The 18646-nt window shown below is 39.6% G+C and overlaps 2 protein-coding genes across 2 annotated transcripts; both read left to right on the forward strand.

The window, feature by feature from the left end:
- The first annotated feature begins 1373 nt into the window (after nt 1–1373).
- On the forward strand, nt 1374–2672 carry LOC112184257 (NAC domain-containing protein 2-like). Its single transcript, XM_024322524.1, has one exon. It carries the CDS (start codon nt 1374–1376, stop codon nt 2670–2672), a length of 1299 nt encoding a protein of 432 aa, XP_024178292.1.
- Nucleotides 2673–11772: 9100 nt separating this feature from the next.
- Nucleotides 11773–13510, forward strand: LOC112186846 (disease resistance protein RPM1-like). The gene is made up of 2 exons (XM_040513396.1): nt 11773–13341; nt 13448–13510. Exons 1-2 carry the CDS (start codon nt 11773–11775, stop codon nt 13508–13510), a joined length of 1632 nt encoding a protein of 543 aa, XP_040369330.1.
- Nucleotides 13511–18646: the final 5136 nt, after the last annotated feature.

Raw genomic sequence — 18646 nt, forward strand, 5'->3', positions numbered from 1 at the left:
GGGTTGGTTCATACTTGCCGTTTGTTAACCCCTATACCCCCCATACTTCTAGGCCTACAGACAGCCTCCCAGCTAATAAGGTGGAGATCGACTCAACATCAGTTCTCTTGACGATATATGAAGATTAAATTATTCATTTCTAACATTCCTCAAGTTGATTTTTTATTTTATTTTATTTTTTTTTTAGAAAAGGAAATTTCATTGAACTAGCGATAGAAATCGCTGAAGATAAAATTATTCATTTCTAACATTCCTCAAGTTGGTAGTCATTGCCATATGTCTTTTATTTCTGTCCAAAACTCAATATAATTCTAACCAGAACAATATAAATATAAGAGAGCTCATGAACTTCTTTTGCTTGAATTCCCAAAAGAAACGTACAGCATGCAACAAGAAGAAAATTGTTAGGCACAACTTGATTCCATCATAACTCAGAAACTACAATAGTCAAAGCTATTGTACTCAGAACTTTAACAGATAACAAAAGACTGATAATAAATCTTGGTTTTAAAATGTTTCCGCTACTGAATACTTCTGCACTCCACAAAATACTGTGAGACTGAAAATCGTATAGTCCTATATATATTTTCTGTGGGATTATATATTACATGTGCCCCTTAGTGCCTTCGCCCTTGATTTCAAAGTCCTTTCCATCCAAAATCATCAGAACTTCACAATTCTCCACAATGAGTTTAACAGTCCGTTAGAGAGATCTTGTAAGGTATAATATTGGTAGGAATGTTCATGAGCTTAATCCAAGGTTCATCGATCCCATATTTATTCATTACCCATATCGTTATTGGCATAGATTTGATTGTACTGACAATTTTGATAGTTCCAATTCCGACTAACTAATCATTACTCAAGTACAAAATATGGCATAATTTCTCAAATTTTTCCTCTGCCAAATCAAAAGAAACGATTCTAGTTGAGATGTACCATTGGCTATCAAATCAAGAAAAGAAAGAAACGTGCAGCAAGAGTTCGCATGCACGGAAAGAAAAATAGAAACCGTCTATGATTTGGAAATCCAATTGGTCCACGTAATATATGAAGGAAACCCTACTTTCAAGGAGGTTCCTTAGCCTCCAAGTCATCAGTTTCTATAAATTGGACCATCTGAATTATGAAACCTTCTCATATTTTCTAAGTAGATCTGAAGCCCTAGTCATTGCTTTCTATAAATTGATCCATCGAAACCCTAGCTACTCGCATCTTCTTTGAAGCAAAACTCATCTAAAGCCCTAGCCATAACTTTCTATAAACAAACTCATCAATACCCTAATCCAGAAACAATTCTATCCATCAAAACCTAGCTATTCATCTTCTTTCCATAAACAATTCTTTCCAAAAGCAAGAAAAGCAAGAAAAACATGCAGCAAGAGTTTCTAATGGAGGAGAGCAGAGGCAATCAACTTCCTGGCCAGAGGTTCTGCCCCATGGACGATGAACTAGTTCTCTTTTACCTCAAGCCGATGTGGAGCGGACAGAACGTGCCCGGCAGAAACCGCGTGGTGTTCGACTGCGACCTCTACGGTCAGCAAGAACCTTGGGAGATATGGGAGACCTTCAAGGCCAGAAGACCACACGACTTGAGGCTCAATAAGGACATTTACTTCTTCACCCAACACAAGAAGATAAGTTCCACAGACAAGCGCGTACGCCGGAATGTTGGAAGTGGCACCTGGAAGGGGGACGACTCCGGCAAGCCAGTACGATATGTTGATTCTGGTTGTATTGTTGGCTTGAAGAAAAGATATACTTACAAGAATGAAGACTCGGTGCACAACGGCTGTTGGATCTTGTACGAGTTCTACCTTGATCGATCACTCAGAGACAAGAAACAAAAGGTGAAAGACTGTGTTCTTTGTCGACTACGAAAGAATGGTGAACCCAAAACCAAGATTGAAAAGAAGAGAAAGCAACGTGAAGAGGAACAGTTTCTTGAAAACAATTATGCCTGTGATGATGGAGAAAACTCGAATAGGGAGCAAGAAGTGTTGCTTGAGCCGCAAGCGAAGCGACAACGAACCGTGCCATCCATTGATAATGCACCACCAACAATGCCATCAGAAGATGATGCTGCATTTGCAGCTGAACTAGAAGAGTCATTGGAATGCTCTGAAGATGATAATGCACCCTCATCAGAAGCTGAAGCAGTTGGCCTTCAAGGTGAGGAGAATGGTGGACTCCAAAAATTAGCATCCGAGGGGCAATCATCAGGGCCTTCATTTGTAGACTATTATGGAATATTTAATCCGCTGCCGGAGGAAGATTTTCTCTGGGAGGAAATGGTAGAAGAAATGGGTATGGTAGAGAAGGAAGAACCGGTTCTTAATGGTGTAAGTAGTAATATAGATGTGGCTGAAGATAACGCGGTAAACAGCACCCTTCTTTATGCTCCCACATCATCCATGTCAATGGCCTCTGATGGTTGCACTGATATGCCATATTTGTCGGAAAATTGTTGCATTGATCCATCTGGAAGCAATAATGTTTGTGGTGGATCGATTGGCTTCCAGGATGATGCGTACTGGCTTGAGTCTTTGGTAGAGGTCCCAACTGATGAGCAACAGAAGACAGCTGATTGTTCAGATTGGTTGGAGTCAGTGATCAATTTTAGTCCTGAGGAGAACAACTTCCTTTGGAGTGAAATGCAATGGTGTTCGTAGCTGGTATTGGCATGAAAAGCTCGCTGTACGTTAAGATTAATTGACAACAATGTCAGTCAATTTTGTTTTAATTTTTTGTGTATATCAACGTGTGGTACTCTTTTCTTTGTCCGGCATTTTGTCCCAATTGGGTTTTACCTGGAAAAGGTTTTAACGAGGCCACATATATTTTATGTTCTCTCACTTTTGTAAGAAAGTCTTAAATTAATAAAATCTTCAGACTTTCATGAAATATGAATAAAGAGTCTACATTTCATATTCAACTAAATGGATAAAACCTTGATTAGACTCCAAATCGTATTACTTGCAATTGGTTAAATTTGTGAACGGTGCAATATTATTTTCGAGGAAATGTTTTGTTCGATCCCTTGATGTGACCGCAAGAAGTTAGCAGATGGCATGGTAACTAATCTCAAGATTTATGCAGCCTTAAAAAGATTATTCAAAACTTACATCACCTTGTATTTGTATTAGACTACTTTTGATGAAGGACTACCAACTTCTAACCCCTCAACTATTAAAGGAAACAAAAAAAAGAATCTAATACACGCGTATGTCACTGTAACCTTGCTGCACTGAACCTTTTGAATACTTTTGTTTTGGGTAAAAGGAAGATAGATAATCTGATATGTTTTGTCATTTAATAACTGTAATGTATTCATTGATCGGCCCCAAAAGTAAACTGTAATGCACAAATGATTGACTTTAGTGCATGTATGTTTGTACTTCTGGCACATAATCCCTCTTGTTTACATCTCAGGTGAGTATGTCAAGAAAACTAGTACTTCTCCTCATTCTGGTTATTGTACCTTGTTGCTTGTAAAGAACTGATAGAAGTTATTAAACTTCCACAAACGATATCTTTATTTATTCCTTAATTGATTGGGTGCCAACATTTTCCTATATAAGTATCGTAAAACAACTTCGTAATTTTTCAGAGTTGATTTTTACTTCTTAATTAGTGAGTGTTTGACACTGTTGAGGTTAAAATACCCACCTAGCTATATTAGTCCAGAGGGTATATCTTTCATGCTAGCTTGGATGTTTTATTAACAGGTGCAGTAGACGAAGCAACTCATGTTACCTATCTAGCTAGAAAGAGTTTGACTTTTGAAGCATATTCTACTGAAAAAAGAAATCAATTCATTATTTATATATGTTTCCAGACAAGATGTAAAAATACTTATTTATATACGTACTGTAAAATAACCATATACATGCTCACAACATATGCACACAATCATAAAAGGGATTAAGGCTTACCTTCAGCAATCACTGGCATGGATTCCATCTTATGCAGCAAACACGAACACTGAATATGGTCTTCTGTTACTTACCAACTTGCTTCTCAATGGACAGAACAATATGCAAAACGTCGGTAGTAATCAGGGACCAATTCATCTGTATATATAGGAGACTTAACCCTCAAGAAGCTTCCCATTAAAGCTATCCATATCGGTTTAGGTTTCCTAGTTAGATTCCTAATGTAACACTTCATTGTAGTCTTTCTTGCAGACTAAGAATATGATTACTTACCTTAATGAATAGATACACTGCTTCATTAAGTTACAAGTATTGATTTACTGTTTGTATCCATGTTAAACTAGGATTGATATTAAGCTAATCATCAATTACTTTATGATGATATGTGTTATGTCCATATTTGATCTTACAATCTCCCCCTTGGACTCACACATATCATGCTCGATGATTTGCACCAGAAAACATCAAAACCTACTTAACTTACTGAAGTGCGCGCCAGATAACAAACTCAAATCGAAAATCCATTCCAACATGGTCAGATCACAGTTACTTATGCAGAGCAAGAAACAGTATACATTTTAACAAAAATGCAGAGTTTCAAAACCACAAACATAAGCTCCTGCAATCCACATATGTCAAACCAGAAGTGATACAATATATGTTAATGTGTATCAACAAGTAAACATATATTAGGTCCTACTTTATGTTTCTAAAACCAGAAACTCAAGCAATTTTTCTGAACACTGATGGCTTAAAATTATTGCTTGAACCTCAACATCATGCTATACATGATTTAAGCCATCTGATAGCAAGTATGATATTCAAAACAAGATGATAATTTCCAAAACAAAACAATAAAGCTGCAGCAAAATCATAACTGGAAATACCTCAAAATTTTATTGATAATCAAAACTGTCATTACAAATAAGTTGTGATAAACAAAAGTAAAAAATATCACAACTGAAAATACAAGAACTCAAGAACCTTAAAATTTTAAATTGCTCCAATAGGACTAACTCTCTACTGTACCTAAGCATCTAGATTAGCTAAAACTCCAATGCTTGTTGTATGCTTCTGGAATGCTGCTACTGACAAGGCCTTGGTGAAGGGATCTGCTAGCTGTGAATTTGTGTCAATACTCAAAACAACTATTTCACCATGCTTTACTCTTTCTCTAACACTGTAATACTTTAGATCAATGTGTTTAGAATTATTTGACCTTTTACTGTTTTTGCTAAAGAAAACTGCAGCCTCATTGTCACAATAAATTACAAGTGTTCCAGCTACAATGTGACTCAATACTTTGGTCTGCATGAGAAAATTTCGAATCCAAAGTCCTTCACACACAGTTTCATATACTGCAATAAATTCAGCTTGCATAGTAGAAGTTGAAACAAGTGTTTGTTTCATGGTTTTCCAAGCAATAGCACCTCCTGCAAGCATGAACACATATCCACAAGTCGACTTCTTGGAGTCTGGATAATTCCCTGCAAAATCTGAGTCTGAAAATCCAATGAGTTTCAGATCCTCCACTTGCCTATAAACTAGCATGTGGCTTTTAGTTCTCTGCAGGTATCTCAACACTTTCTTCCCAGCTACCCAATGTTCATGGCCTGGATTAGATTGGAATCTTGACAAAATCCCTACTGCAAAAGACAAGTCTGGCCTAGTGCAGACTTGTGCATACATGAGACTTCCTACAAGTCTGGCATAAGGCTTTGACTCCATATTTTCCTTTTCAACATCACTATTGGGACTTTGCTTCTTGGTTAACTTATCTCCTTTGGACATGGGAACTTCTCCAGCTGCACACTTCTCCATACCAAACCTCTTTAAAACTTTGGTAATATAATTGTGTTGAGACAAACCAAGTAGTCTCTGTGCCCTATCTCTTTTAATCTCAATACCTAGTACATAGGATGCTTCTCCTAAGTCTTTCATGTCAAAATTCATTGACAGAAAACTCTTAGTATCTTTAAGCAATTTAATGTTACTGCTAGCCAAAAGAATATCATCCACATAGAGTACCAGAAAAATAAAATTGTTCCCAACTGTCTTCAAATAAACACACTCATCAACAAGATTTTCTGTAAATCCAAAAGTAGAAATCACAGAATCAAATTTCTTGTACCACTGTCTAGAAGCTTGTTTAAGGCCATAAATTGATTTTCTTAACTTACACACTAAGTTTTCACTTCCAGCTCGCACAAAACCTTCTGGCTGCCTCATATAAATCACTTCATCTAGTTCACCATTCAAGAAAGCTGTTTTAACATCCATCTGGTGCAGCTCCATATCAAAATGAGCCACTAAAGCCATGATTATCCTAAACGAGTCTTTTGTAGAAACTGGAGAAAAAGTCTCAGTAAAGTCAATGCCCTCCTTCTGTGTAAAACCCTTGGCAACTAATCTTGCTTTATGTCTCTCTACATTGCCATTTGCATCTCTTTTGGTTTTGAAAACCCATTTACAACCTATAGGCTTCTGGTTTGGGTCAGGTTCAACTAATTCCCAAACTGCATTTTGGCTCATGGAATCAATTTCTGCTTCCATTGCTAGCTGCCATTGATGAGATTCACTACTTTCAATGGCCTGATTAAATGTAGTTGGATCATTGTCCTCTGCACAGTCCATTTCAATTTCTGCTTCTTGTAGATAAACAATGTAGTCACTCTCTTCCCCCCATAAGTTGGTTTTCTTGGTCTCTGTGATCTTCTAGGTTGAGCTACTGGAGGATTTTGAGGTTCAGTTACTTGACCAGTTACGTGGTCAGTGACATGGGCAGTGACTTGGGCAGTGACTCGATCAGGTACAGTTACATGGTCAGTGACTCGGTCAGTGACATGGTCAGAGACTTGACCAGGTACAGTTACTTGGGCAGTTACTCGGTCAGTGACATGGTCAGAGACTTGACCAGGTACAGTCACTTGGGTAGTTACATGGTCAGTGACTCGGTCAGTGACATGGTCAGAGACTCGGTCAGTGACATGGTCAGAGACTCGGTCAGTGACATGGTCAGAGACATGGGCAGTGACTTGGGCAGTGACTTGATCAGGTACAGTTACATGGTCAGTGACTCGGTCAGTTACGTGACCAGTGACATGATCAGTTACATCTTGTTCTAAAGGCAATGCTACACTTAAATTCTCATCCGACACAATTTCCTCAAAATCTGAGGTTAAATCCTCAAGGTTTGTATTGTGAACTTTTTCACTTAGAAACTTTACTTGATGTGTTTCAAAAATTCTAGGTGAATGATGAGCAGAATATAATTTATAGCCTTTAGATTTATCTGGATAACCTATAAAATAGCAACTAACAGTTTTGGGGTCAAGTTTATTCAAGCTTGGATTATAAATCCTAGCTTCTGCACGACATCCCCAAACATGACAGTGATGAAGACTAGGTTTCCTGCCACACCAAAGCTCAAAAGCAGTATTTTCTATGGCTTTGCTAGGTGTTCTGTTGCAAATATAATTTGCAGTTTTTAAAGCCTCACCCCACAGAAATTTAGGCAAGCCAGTTGTACACATCATGCATCTAACCATGTTCAAAAGAGTCCTATTCTTTCTCTCTGCAACACCATTCTGTTGTGGATTATAGGGTGTTGTGTATTGAGCTTTAATTCCATTGTCTTGCAAAAACAAGGCAAATGGACCCTTTTGTTGGCCGGATTCAGTGTACTTTCCATAGAACTCTCCCCCTCTATCTGACCTTACTGTTTTGATTTTCTTTTCTAGTTGATTTTCTACCTCAGACTTAAAGATTTGAAAGGCTTTCAATGCTTGTGCCTTTTCTGAAAGTAGATAAATATAACTGTATCTAGAAAAGTCATCAATGAATGTGATAAAATACACATTCCCACAGATAGTTTGATGCCTAAATGGTCCACATATATCAGTGTGTATGAGTTCTAATAAATTTTGGCTTCTATATGCAGTTTTCTTTCTTGTGTTGGTTATTTTTCCCTTAAAACATTCCACACAATCTGTTAGATCAGAAAAATCAAGTTCATTTAGGATTTTGTTTTTCACCAATATTTTCAGTCTCTCTTTTGAAACATGGCCGAGTCTTCTATGCCATAAAAATGCAGACTTTTCATTTAGTTTGGTTCTTTTAACACCTGTTAAAGTGCTAGTACTGTTTGTGTTATCTTCAACAAGTAAAATTTCTTGTTGAGCCATTGAACAACTTAACTGTAAATAATCATTCGAGATAACACCAGAACCAATTTGAACAGAATTTTTAGAAATAAGAATTCCATTACTATCAATAATAAGTCTACAACCAGATTTTACTAAAAGAGAAACTGAAACCAAATTCCTTCTCATGGAAGGTACATAAAAAACATTATCCAAAACTAACAATTTTCCTAATCCTAGATCGAGCTTTAAGGTTCCAATAGCCTTGACTGCCACTTTCATGCCATTGCCTACACACAGGTTCACTTCATCACTTTTTGGGATTCTGCTCCTTATGAATCCCTGCAAAGAATTAGTAATATGAATAGGTGAGCCTGAATCTATCCACCAAGACTGTGGTTCAATATTTATAAGATTAATTTCTAAAGAAAAAACTGTATTAGAAAAAATCTTACCCTTTTTGGCTAACCAATTTTTATAGCCAGTGCAGTCCTTTTTCATGTGTCCTACTCTTTTGCAAAAGTAGCACTTGAACCTAAATGGCCTGTTTTCCTTGGCCACTGCAGCTGTTGAACTCTTAGTTATGGCTTTGGTAGGCTTGAGCTTATTCTGGGGCTTTTTCTTCTTAGGCTTCTCTATGAGATTTATGGCTGTAGCAGGTTCTTTTTCTTCCTTGATCCTAGCTTCCTCATCAACACAGATGGATATAAGTTCATCTAAAGTCCAGTTTCCCTTTTGAGAGTTGTAACTGGTCCTAAGATGACTAAAACTGTTAGGCAAAGAATGAAGTGCATAATGCACTACCTGCTCATCCCTAACCCCCATCAAGAGCTCCCTGAGTCTGCCATTTATATTGATCATCTTCATAATATGTTCTCTAACTCCCCCTGAACCCATGTACTTCAAATCATGAAACTCCTTGGTTAGTCTAGCTGCTTCTGCCTTTTCACTTTCTTTAAACTTAGCACCAATGAGTTCCAGAAAATCAGATGCTAGCTCAGGCTCTTCTATACTTCCCCTGACAGTCTTGGACATAGAGGTACGAATGAGATTCTTAGCCATTCTATTGGATCTATGCCACTTCTTGTAAAGGTCTGTTTCTTTCTTGGTGCTCTTTTCATTCAACTCTATAGGCTTATCCTCAGTAAAGCAATAGTCTATATTCTCATGCATTCCCATATAGTTCTCTACAGAATCTAGCCAAGCTCTATAGTTGGTTCCAGTTAACATCAAGACACTGTTCAAGTTCATGTAGGAGTTACCTAAGGAGCAAAACAAAAAATTCATGTGAGTTCTTAATTTGTAAAGAAAATAATATTAAGTTTTCAGCGTTTTATTTAGCTTTAAGCAACCAAAACAAGAACATACAGAAAACCTAAACAATCCATACTTGCATTCATATCAGTCCATAACCAAAAACAATGTTAAGCAACACTTTTGAGCAGAAGCATAACATCCTGGAGTTCTTTATCAATATACCATATTCAATGAAAATAAGTTATCCAAAGAAATTTATCCACATCTTTAGACAGAAGAAAAATTTCTAAGTATCCGTATTTATTTTCATCAAGCATGCATATTGCTGTTTTGTATTCTAAAACTATACTTGACCACTTCTTTGGAAGATAAAACTGAAGCATAGTTTTAAAACACAAAACACAATTTCAGTTTTGTCACACGATCAGGTACTTGATTAGTTACCTGACCAGTTACATGGTCAGTGACCTGGCCAGTTACATGGTCAGTGACCTGGCCAGTTACATGGTCAGTGACCTGGCCAGTTACATGGTCAGTGACCTGACCAGTTACATGGTCAGTTACCTGATCATTGTTTTCTGCCAACATCAATGAAGAATGCTTTGTGCATCATAATCACTTATGCCAACAGAAAACCACAAAACCCATGAGCTTTTAACTTTATATTCTACCCAGATTCATCCTTGTAAGAAAATTAAGCTCTCGTATCTGTCAATTTTAATAATGTGTAAACAAAATCTGGGAGATTTTTGTTCTTCATGCAATTTTACACAATCACAGATACAATACAATATCATCAATCAATTCAACATGCATATTCAAGCATAACCAAAATTGATTTGATTCCAAGAAACCACAGAACAATCAAGAAATTGTAAATTTCATCCGGTCACCATCTACTCTAACCTAACGCACGCCGGGAATGCTACTAGGGTTCTTGAGCACAATCAAAAACACAATTATCATGCTATGAATCGAAATCAATTTCACAGAAAAACCTGTTTTTGCTTTTTCCCCAATTTGCTGCTAAAAATCACAGCGGAAGCGTGAACTTGATATTTAACCAGATGCAGCAATTGACTTAAGTAACTTACCTTGATCAGTTACATGACCAGTTACATGGTCAGTTACCTGATCAGTGACTTGGTCCGTAAAGCAAAAACCCTTTTTTTTTTTTTTTTTTTTTTTTTTGTGTTTGTTTTGCAAAACCCTAAAACGATCTTGATACTTGTGAGCCTATGCTCTGATACCAATTGTAAAATAACCATATACATGCTCACAACATATGCACACAATCATAAAAGGGATTAAGGCTTACCTTCAGCAATCACTGGCATGGATTCCATCTTATGCAGCAAACACGAACACTGAATATGGTCTTCTGTTACTTACCAACTTGCTTCTCAATGGACAGAACAATATGCAAAACGTCGGTAGTAATCAGGGACCAATTCATCTGTATATATAGGAGACTTAACCCTCAAGAAGCTTCCCATTAAAGCTATCCATATCGGTTTAGGTTTCCTAGTTAGATTCCTAATGTAACACTTCATTGTAGTCTTTCTTGCAGACTAAGAATATGATTACTTACCTTAATGAATAGATACACTGCTTCATTAAGTTACAAGTATTGATTTACTGTTTGTATCCATGTTAAACTAGGATTGATATTAAGCTAATCATCAATTACTTTATGATGATATGTGTTATGTCCATATTTGATCTTACACGTACAATTTGCATTCACTTTCATGAGGCTTTCCAGGGAAGGCTAATTGTGTGTTTTGACTTGGACTTTAGAGTTTCTAATATACAAAGAGGCAGTTAGTCAAGTGAAATTATCCCAGCAATTGGTCACCTTTTGTATTCATTTGGAAACAAGTTGTCAAGTGAATCCAAATATTGTAAGTACAAATATGTGTTGATCAACTTGTTCCGAGTCATCATTTATTTAGGTGATGAGATGAGAGAGATCACTTTCATCTTACATCTTTTGTGTTGATCAAATTAACCCTTAAATTAATTTCATTACGTCAGATTTAGATATTACATGTTGTCTGAAGCATCGCAGTCATGCTATTCTTTATAGGCAATTGCAGAGAGGAAATGATCTGGTGGATGAGTTGATCACCAAGGGAAAGACCGTGAACCTTACAAGCTCCACAAAACTGGACTTATGAAAATTGTTTAATTTTGTGGGAAGATTCCTTCACATCATCTAACTGCATGGAGCAATGATTCGGAAATTTCTACAATCTCACTGCTTTGCATGCATAAGGACATGAAAAGTCAATTGCTGTTACTTCTTCCACTTAATTGGTTACATACACAGAAAGGTATAGACTTTTTCAATTCGCCTATATAATCAGACTTTTTGAACTCAAAAGTATCAGTTGAAGGAGAAAGGGAAATCAAAGAGAGTAAAGATACAAAATATAATGGCGGAGAGTGCAGTAAAGTTTCTACTTGACAAGCTTGCACCTCTTTTCGAAAATGAGTTGCAACTTTTGAGGGGGGTTAGGGAAGAAATTTTGCATCTAAGAGGAGAACTGGAGCGCATGACGGCTTTCCTGAGGGTTGCTGATGCATATGAAGAGAGTGATGCGGAGCTCAAAGTATGGGTTAAACAACTAAGAGACATTGCTCACGAAAGTGAAGATGTTCTTGATGAATTTACCCTTCTGCAAGCACATGATCATGGGGAGGGATTATATGGTTCAATCCATAAGCTTTCTTGCTGCATCAAGAATACAAAAGCTCGATATCGAATTGCTTCGGAGTTACGAGCCATAAACTCCAGGATCAAAAAAATCTCTGAGGTTCATAAGCGACTCCGCCACAAATTCAATATGGCTGAACAAGGCTCAAGCTCCAAAAGTGCAGGTTACCTGTTGGAGGACCATCGAGGTGATGCTTTACTTCTAGAGAAAACTGATATAGTGGGCATAGACGAGCCTATTAAGCAGATGGTTGGGAGGCTGTTCAATGGTGGTTGTGGACGTGAGGTAGTTTCTGCGGCAGGAATGGGAGGAATGGGGAAAACTACCCTGGCGAAGCAAGTCTATGATGCAGCAGAAGTGAAGAAACATTTCAAATTACGTGCTTGGATCACTTTTACTCAGTCTTTCAGGCTAGCGGAACTTCTCAAAGACATCGTTCAACAGCTCCACCAAGCAATCCGAAGTCCAGTTCCACAAGAAATCAATAGCATGAATACCAACCAGCTGAAAACAATAATTAAAGACTTCCTACAGAAGAGGAGGTATCTCATTGTCTTGGATGATGTGTGGCACTTATATGGATGGGATGCCTTGAAGTATGCACTGCCTAATTATATTTACGGCAGCAGAGTGATACTAACTACTCGAAATGCATATATAGCCTCCACAACAAGCACGGAATCTGGAGGTGAAGTCTATACTTTGAAGCCCTTACCCTTAGTGGAGTCATGGGAACTCCTGTGCAAGAAGACATTCCAAGGGAATTCCTGCCCTCCTCATTTAGAGAAAATCTGTAACTATGTTCTGAGAAAGTGTGAGGGGCTACCCCTTGCTATTGTGGCAATTAGTGGAGTTCTGGCTGCTAAGGATAAGCGCAGAATTGATGAGTGGGAAATGGTTGGCCACAGTCTCGGGGCTGAAATTGAGGGTAATGACAAACTGCAGGACTTGAAGAAAGTACTTTCACTCAGTTTCAATGATTTACCATACAATCTAAAATCGTGCTTCTTGTACCTGAGCATCTTTCCAGAGGACCATCTAATTAAGCATATGAGGCTTATTCGATTATGGATGGCAGAGGGCTTCATTGAAGAAAAACAAGGAAAGACATTGGAAGAGGTTGCAGAGGATTACCTCAATGAACTATTGAATAGGAGCATGATTCAAGCAGCAGAGACAACAGCTGATGGAAGGGTCACAAAATTTCGTATCCATGATCTCTTCCGCGAAATTATCACCTCCAAGACAAGAAGTCAGAACTTTGCCACAATAGCCAAAGAGCAGAATGTAACATTGCCAGAAAAAATCCGTCGCCTGTCAATACATAACACACTGCAATATGTTCAGACAAACAGGTGTGCTTCTCAACTACGTTCTCTTTTTATGTTCACAGTTGCTGAGAAGCCATCACTACAAAGACTATTCCCAGCCGGCTTTGCGCTGCTTAATGTGTTAGATTTGCAAAGTACACCTTTAAATGTTTTCCCAGTTGAACTTGTGAATCTTTACTTTTTAAAGTATCAGAGCTTGAGAGATACCAGGGTAAAAACCATTCCAAGATTTATAGTGTTAGAGAGACTAAATCTTCTCCTGAAATCAAGTCATCTAATTCTTCTCCATTGATTTGTTCATAGGCTGTTTTGATACTGAGCTATAATTGCTTATCAGTTTTTATTCTAGCTGTAAATATAGTTTATTGCCTGCATTGTAACAGCAGCTTGCTACTGCTATATATGTGTACAATTGTAAACATCAACTTAATGAAAATCACTTTCTACATGGTATCAGTAGTTTAGGTTCTTACGTGATCCTTCTCCTTTGTCATCTCGATCCTATGGCTGCCCTCACCCCTTCCTCTGCTCCCTCTCCCAACACCTCCAACTTCATCAAACTCACCGAAACCAACTATTTGGTTTGGCTTTTTCAACTCAAACCGTTCCTCAATGGCAATAATCTCTGGGGCTATATTGATGGCTCCAAATCTGCACCTGCACCCACCATCATGTCCACTCCCTCTGACACTCAACAAGCCACTCCAATTCCCAACCCTGAATATAAAAAATGGTTTCAACAGGATCAGCTGATTGTCAGTATCCTCACTACAACGTTAACTGAAAATATTGCCCAACTCACCATTGGTTTCGAAACTGCCAAAGACATATGGGATTGTCTTGCTCGCCATTTCTCTCAGCGCTCTGTGGCTAGCGCTGCCAATCTTAAATTGCAGCTACTTGATCTTCACAAAGGAACCCAATCCGTTGATGATTATCTTCGCCATGCCAAATCTATTGCTGATTCCTTGTCCTCCATCAACAAACCTGTTCCGGATGAAGACTTGGTACTTGCAACCCTCCATGGCCTTGGTCCTGACTATCTCATGCTTCGTACTGCTCTCACGCAGAAATCTCCTCTCCCTGACTTTACAGAGCTGCGTGCCCGGATTCTTTCCTTTGATGCTTCTCAATCTCGCCCCTCTGATTCCACTCCGGTCACTGCTCTCTATCATCAAAGCCAAGTTTCTTCCCGTCGTGACAATCGCTCCCACACTGGCAGAAATTTTCCCAGAAACGGTCGCTCCAACAGTGGGAGCTCCTACCGTGGTCGTCCATCTCAGATTGCGGCTTCCTTTCCTGCGCAACAGATGCCCGTGCCCTCTCTAGGGCCATTTACATCTCCTGCTTGGGCTGTGCGCCCCTCTCCACCTAATGGGCTTCTCGGCCCAGCTCCAACGTGGTGTCCCAATGGCCATACCAACCAACATGGGCTGCATCAATGTCCCCATCGATTTCCTGGGCCATCTACTACTGCACCTTTTGCAGGAGCCCATTTTGCTACTGATCCCAATTGGTATCCGGATACGGGTGCTACTCACCACATGACCGCTATGCCTCTCAATCACTCTCAACCATATGGTGGCCCTCATAATGTGTATATGGGTAATGGGGATTCGATGCCCATTTCTCATACTGGTACCCTTCCTTTTTCCTTAGGATCTTCTCAATTCTCTTTATCTGACGTCTTCCTTATTCCCTCCATTGGTAAAAATCTGTTGTCAGTTGCTCGTTTCACAAAAGACAATCGTGTATTTTTCCTTTTCGCTCCTGATTTTTATCAAATCTATTGCTTACTTACTGGTCGTCTCTTGTTTCAGGGCCCCTGTAAAGATGGTCTCTATCCATTAGATCTGTCCAGTGTGTCTCCTACTCCCTATGCTCTTACATCCACTCACTCCACCATCTGGCACAACCGTTTGGGCCACCCTTCGTCGAATGTTTTCGCCCGTATAGGGTCTTCTATTGGTTCTAAATTATCTTTTCGGTCATTTTGTAAAGATTGTGCGTTAAGCAAATCTCATCAGTTTCCTTTTCAATCTAATAATGCAACTGCAACTACTCTATTTCACATAATTCATAGTGATGTTTGGTCTTCTTCTACTTCTTCTGTCAGTGGTTTTAAGTATTATGTACTCTTTACTGATGAATTTTCTCGGTATACTTGGATTTATCCCGTGCGTCGCAAAAATGAGGTTCTTACTCATTTTCAAACCTTTGTTGCTATGATCCAAAATCTGTTCCACCATTCCATCAAATTTCTACAAAGCGATAATGGTACCGAATATGTCAGTTATGCTTTCTCTAACTATTGTAACTCCTTGGGAATCCAACAAAGGTTTTCTTGTCCTCATACTCCACAACAAAATGGCCTTGCCGAGCGTAAACACCTCCACATTGCCACCATGGCTCGTGCTCTTCTTCTTACTTCGGGTACTCCACATAATCTTTGGGTTGAGGCTGTCTTAACATCGGTTTATCTTATTAATCTTCTTCCTACACCTGTCCTTGATTGGGATACACCTCATCGTCGTCTCTATGGTACTCCGCCTTCTTATTCTTCTCTTTGGGTCTTTGGTTATTCATGTTTCCCTCATCTTGGTCCTTATGTCGTAGTCTTGAGTGTGTTTTCTTAGGCTACAGCCCTAAACATAAAGGCTATCGGTGTCTGGATCCGACATCTGATCGTGTCTACGTCTCTAGGCATGTTTTATTTGATGAAACCAGTTTTCCTTACAGAAAATTGCAGGACCCATCAGTTCAAGTGTCAAAGGCTTTGGAGTTAACTCAATTAATCGGCCCTGTTCTCATCCACGATGCCCACTTGCCCAGCGGCCCAAACGCTCGGCCAACCTCGTCTGTTCAACGTCAATCCTCGACTTCACTTGCGTCAGACTTGGTCGCGCCCCCTCCATCTAATCCTCCGTTATCTCCACCGGTAATCACATATCACCGCCGACCCAGGCCTCCCTCCGCTGTTCCTGCTCCGTCGCTGCCTCCCTCCGCTGTTCCTGCTGCTCATGGCATCACCGGTCCTCCCATCAACACCACCACTACATCGTCGGCCACTGTTGCTCCTGATCGGCTTCCCACCGACGGCCCTGCTCTCCGGTCCAGTTCTCCCCCTCCGGCTACCAATCCTCCTCCGAGACACCAAATGGTCACGCGCCTCCAAGATGGTACTCAAAAACCCAGAATCCCAAGTGATGGCACAGTGCGGTATCCCATTCCTCGAGCTCTCCTCACCATGGTTGACTCAGTTGAACCTACTTGTTACTCTCAAGCTTCAAAGAAGGCTGAATGGCATGCTGCTATGGTTGACGAAATCAATGCTTTGATGAAGAACAACACTTGGTCTTTGGTTCCCTCTTCTCTCACACAGAACATTGTTGGCTGCAAATGGGTTTTCAAAGTCAAGCGGAAGCCGGATGGCTCCGTCGAACGCTTCAAAGCTCGTCTTGTGGCCAAAGGTTTTCACCAATAGCAAGGTATTGATTTCCATGAAACCTTCAGTCCTGTTATCAAACCTGCTACAATACGTACTGTTATTAGTCTTGCTGTGTCTCGTGGTTGGTCTCTTCGTCAATTAGATGTCAAGAATGCTTTTCTCCATGGTTTTCTTACGGAGGATGTCTACATGACTCAACCTCCTGGTTTCATTGATCAGTCTCACCCCACTCATGTCTGTAAACTCAACAAATCCCTCTATGGCCTTAAGCAGGCTCCTTGGGCGTGGTTTCAGAGAATGACATCTTTTCTGTTGTCTATTGGGTTTACCCAAAGTTTGGCAGACTCATCCTTATTCATTTTTGCTCATGGTCCGCACACTATTTATTTTTTGTTGTATGTGGATGACATTGTGGTCACGAGTAGCCATGATCGCCTTCTTCAAAGCTTCATTGATGCTCTTTCCCGTGGTTTTGACATTAAAGATTTAGGGCCACTCCACTACTTTCTTGGTCTGCAGGTTCACACCTCCTCTCATGGCCTTCACCTTAATCAAGTCAAATATGCTCATGATCTCCTTTCTAAACATGATATGTTGCTTACCAAGCCCATGAGTACCCCTATGTCTGCCAAGGATTCTCTCACTGCCACTGATGGTGCGTTACTTGATAATCCCACTGAATTCCGGACACTCGTCGGTGCTTTACAATACCTCACGATTACACGTCCGGATATTGCTTTTGCGGTCAACTCGGTTTCTCAGTTTATGAGTCAACCTCGTCTTCCTCATCTTGTTGCAGTGAAGCGCATTCTTCGCTATGTCAAAGGCACACTTGGTCATGGTTTATCCTTTGCTCCTCAACATCAGCCAGTGCACCTCTTCGCCTACTCTGATGCGGATTGGGCGGGCTGTCCCGACTCCCGCCGGTCCACGTCAGGTTATCTTGTGTATCTTGGTTCGAATTTGATCACTTGGTGCTCCAAGAAGCAGCCCACGATTGCCCGCTCGAGTGCCGAGTCGGAATATCGTTCCCTTGCTCATGCCTGTGCTGAAACTACTTGGTAGGGTTATCTGCTCTATGAACTTGGCGCTCGCATTCAGTTTCCCATCTTATTGCATTGTGATAATCTTAGTGCTACCTACATGGCGTCCAATCCTGTATTCCATGCTCGAACTAAGCATATCGAGCTTGATTATCATTATGTCCGTGAAAAAGTTGCTCTTGGTAGTCATCGGGTCTGCTTCATTCCCTCTGTTGATCAGCCAGCTGATCTACTCACTAAACCACTTCACAAGTCACGTCATCTTCTCCTTTCAAGCAAACTTGTTCATCCGGAGCCGCCAAGTTTGAGGGGGGGTGTTAGAGAGACTAAATCTTCTCCTGAAATCAAGTCATCTAATTCTTCTCCATTGATTTGTTCATAGGCTGTTTTGATACTGAGCTATAATTGCTTATCAGTTTTTATTCTAGCTGTAAATATAGTTTATTGCCTGCATTGTAACAGCAGCTTACTACTGCTATATATGTGTACAATTGTAAACATCAACTTAATGAAAATCACTTTCTACATATAGGGAAGCTTCAGAACCTGGAAACTTTGGATCTTAAGCATTCTTAAGTTACTGAACTCCCGGTTGAAATTCTTAAACTCCAACATCTGCCCTATCTCTTGGTATATCGTTATGAGTTTGTTCCTTACAAAGATTTTCACTCAACATATGGTTTTAAGGTCCTTGCAAAAATAAGAGCTTTGAAATCCCTTCAAAAGCTATGTTTCATTGAGGTGAACCAAGGTGGCAGCGCATTATTGAG

Source organism: Rosa chinensis, chromosome 2 (assembly GCF_002994745.2).
Source record: "Rosa chinensis cultivar Old Blush chromosome 2, RchiOBHm-V2, whole genome shotgun sequence".
Lineage (NCBI taxonomy): Eukaryota > Viridiplantae > Streptophyta > Magnoliopsida > Rosales > Rosaceae > Rosa > Rosa chinensis.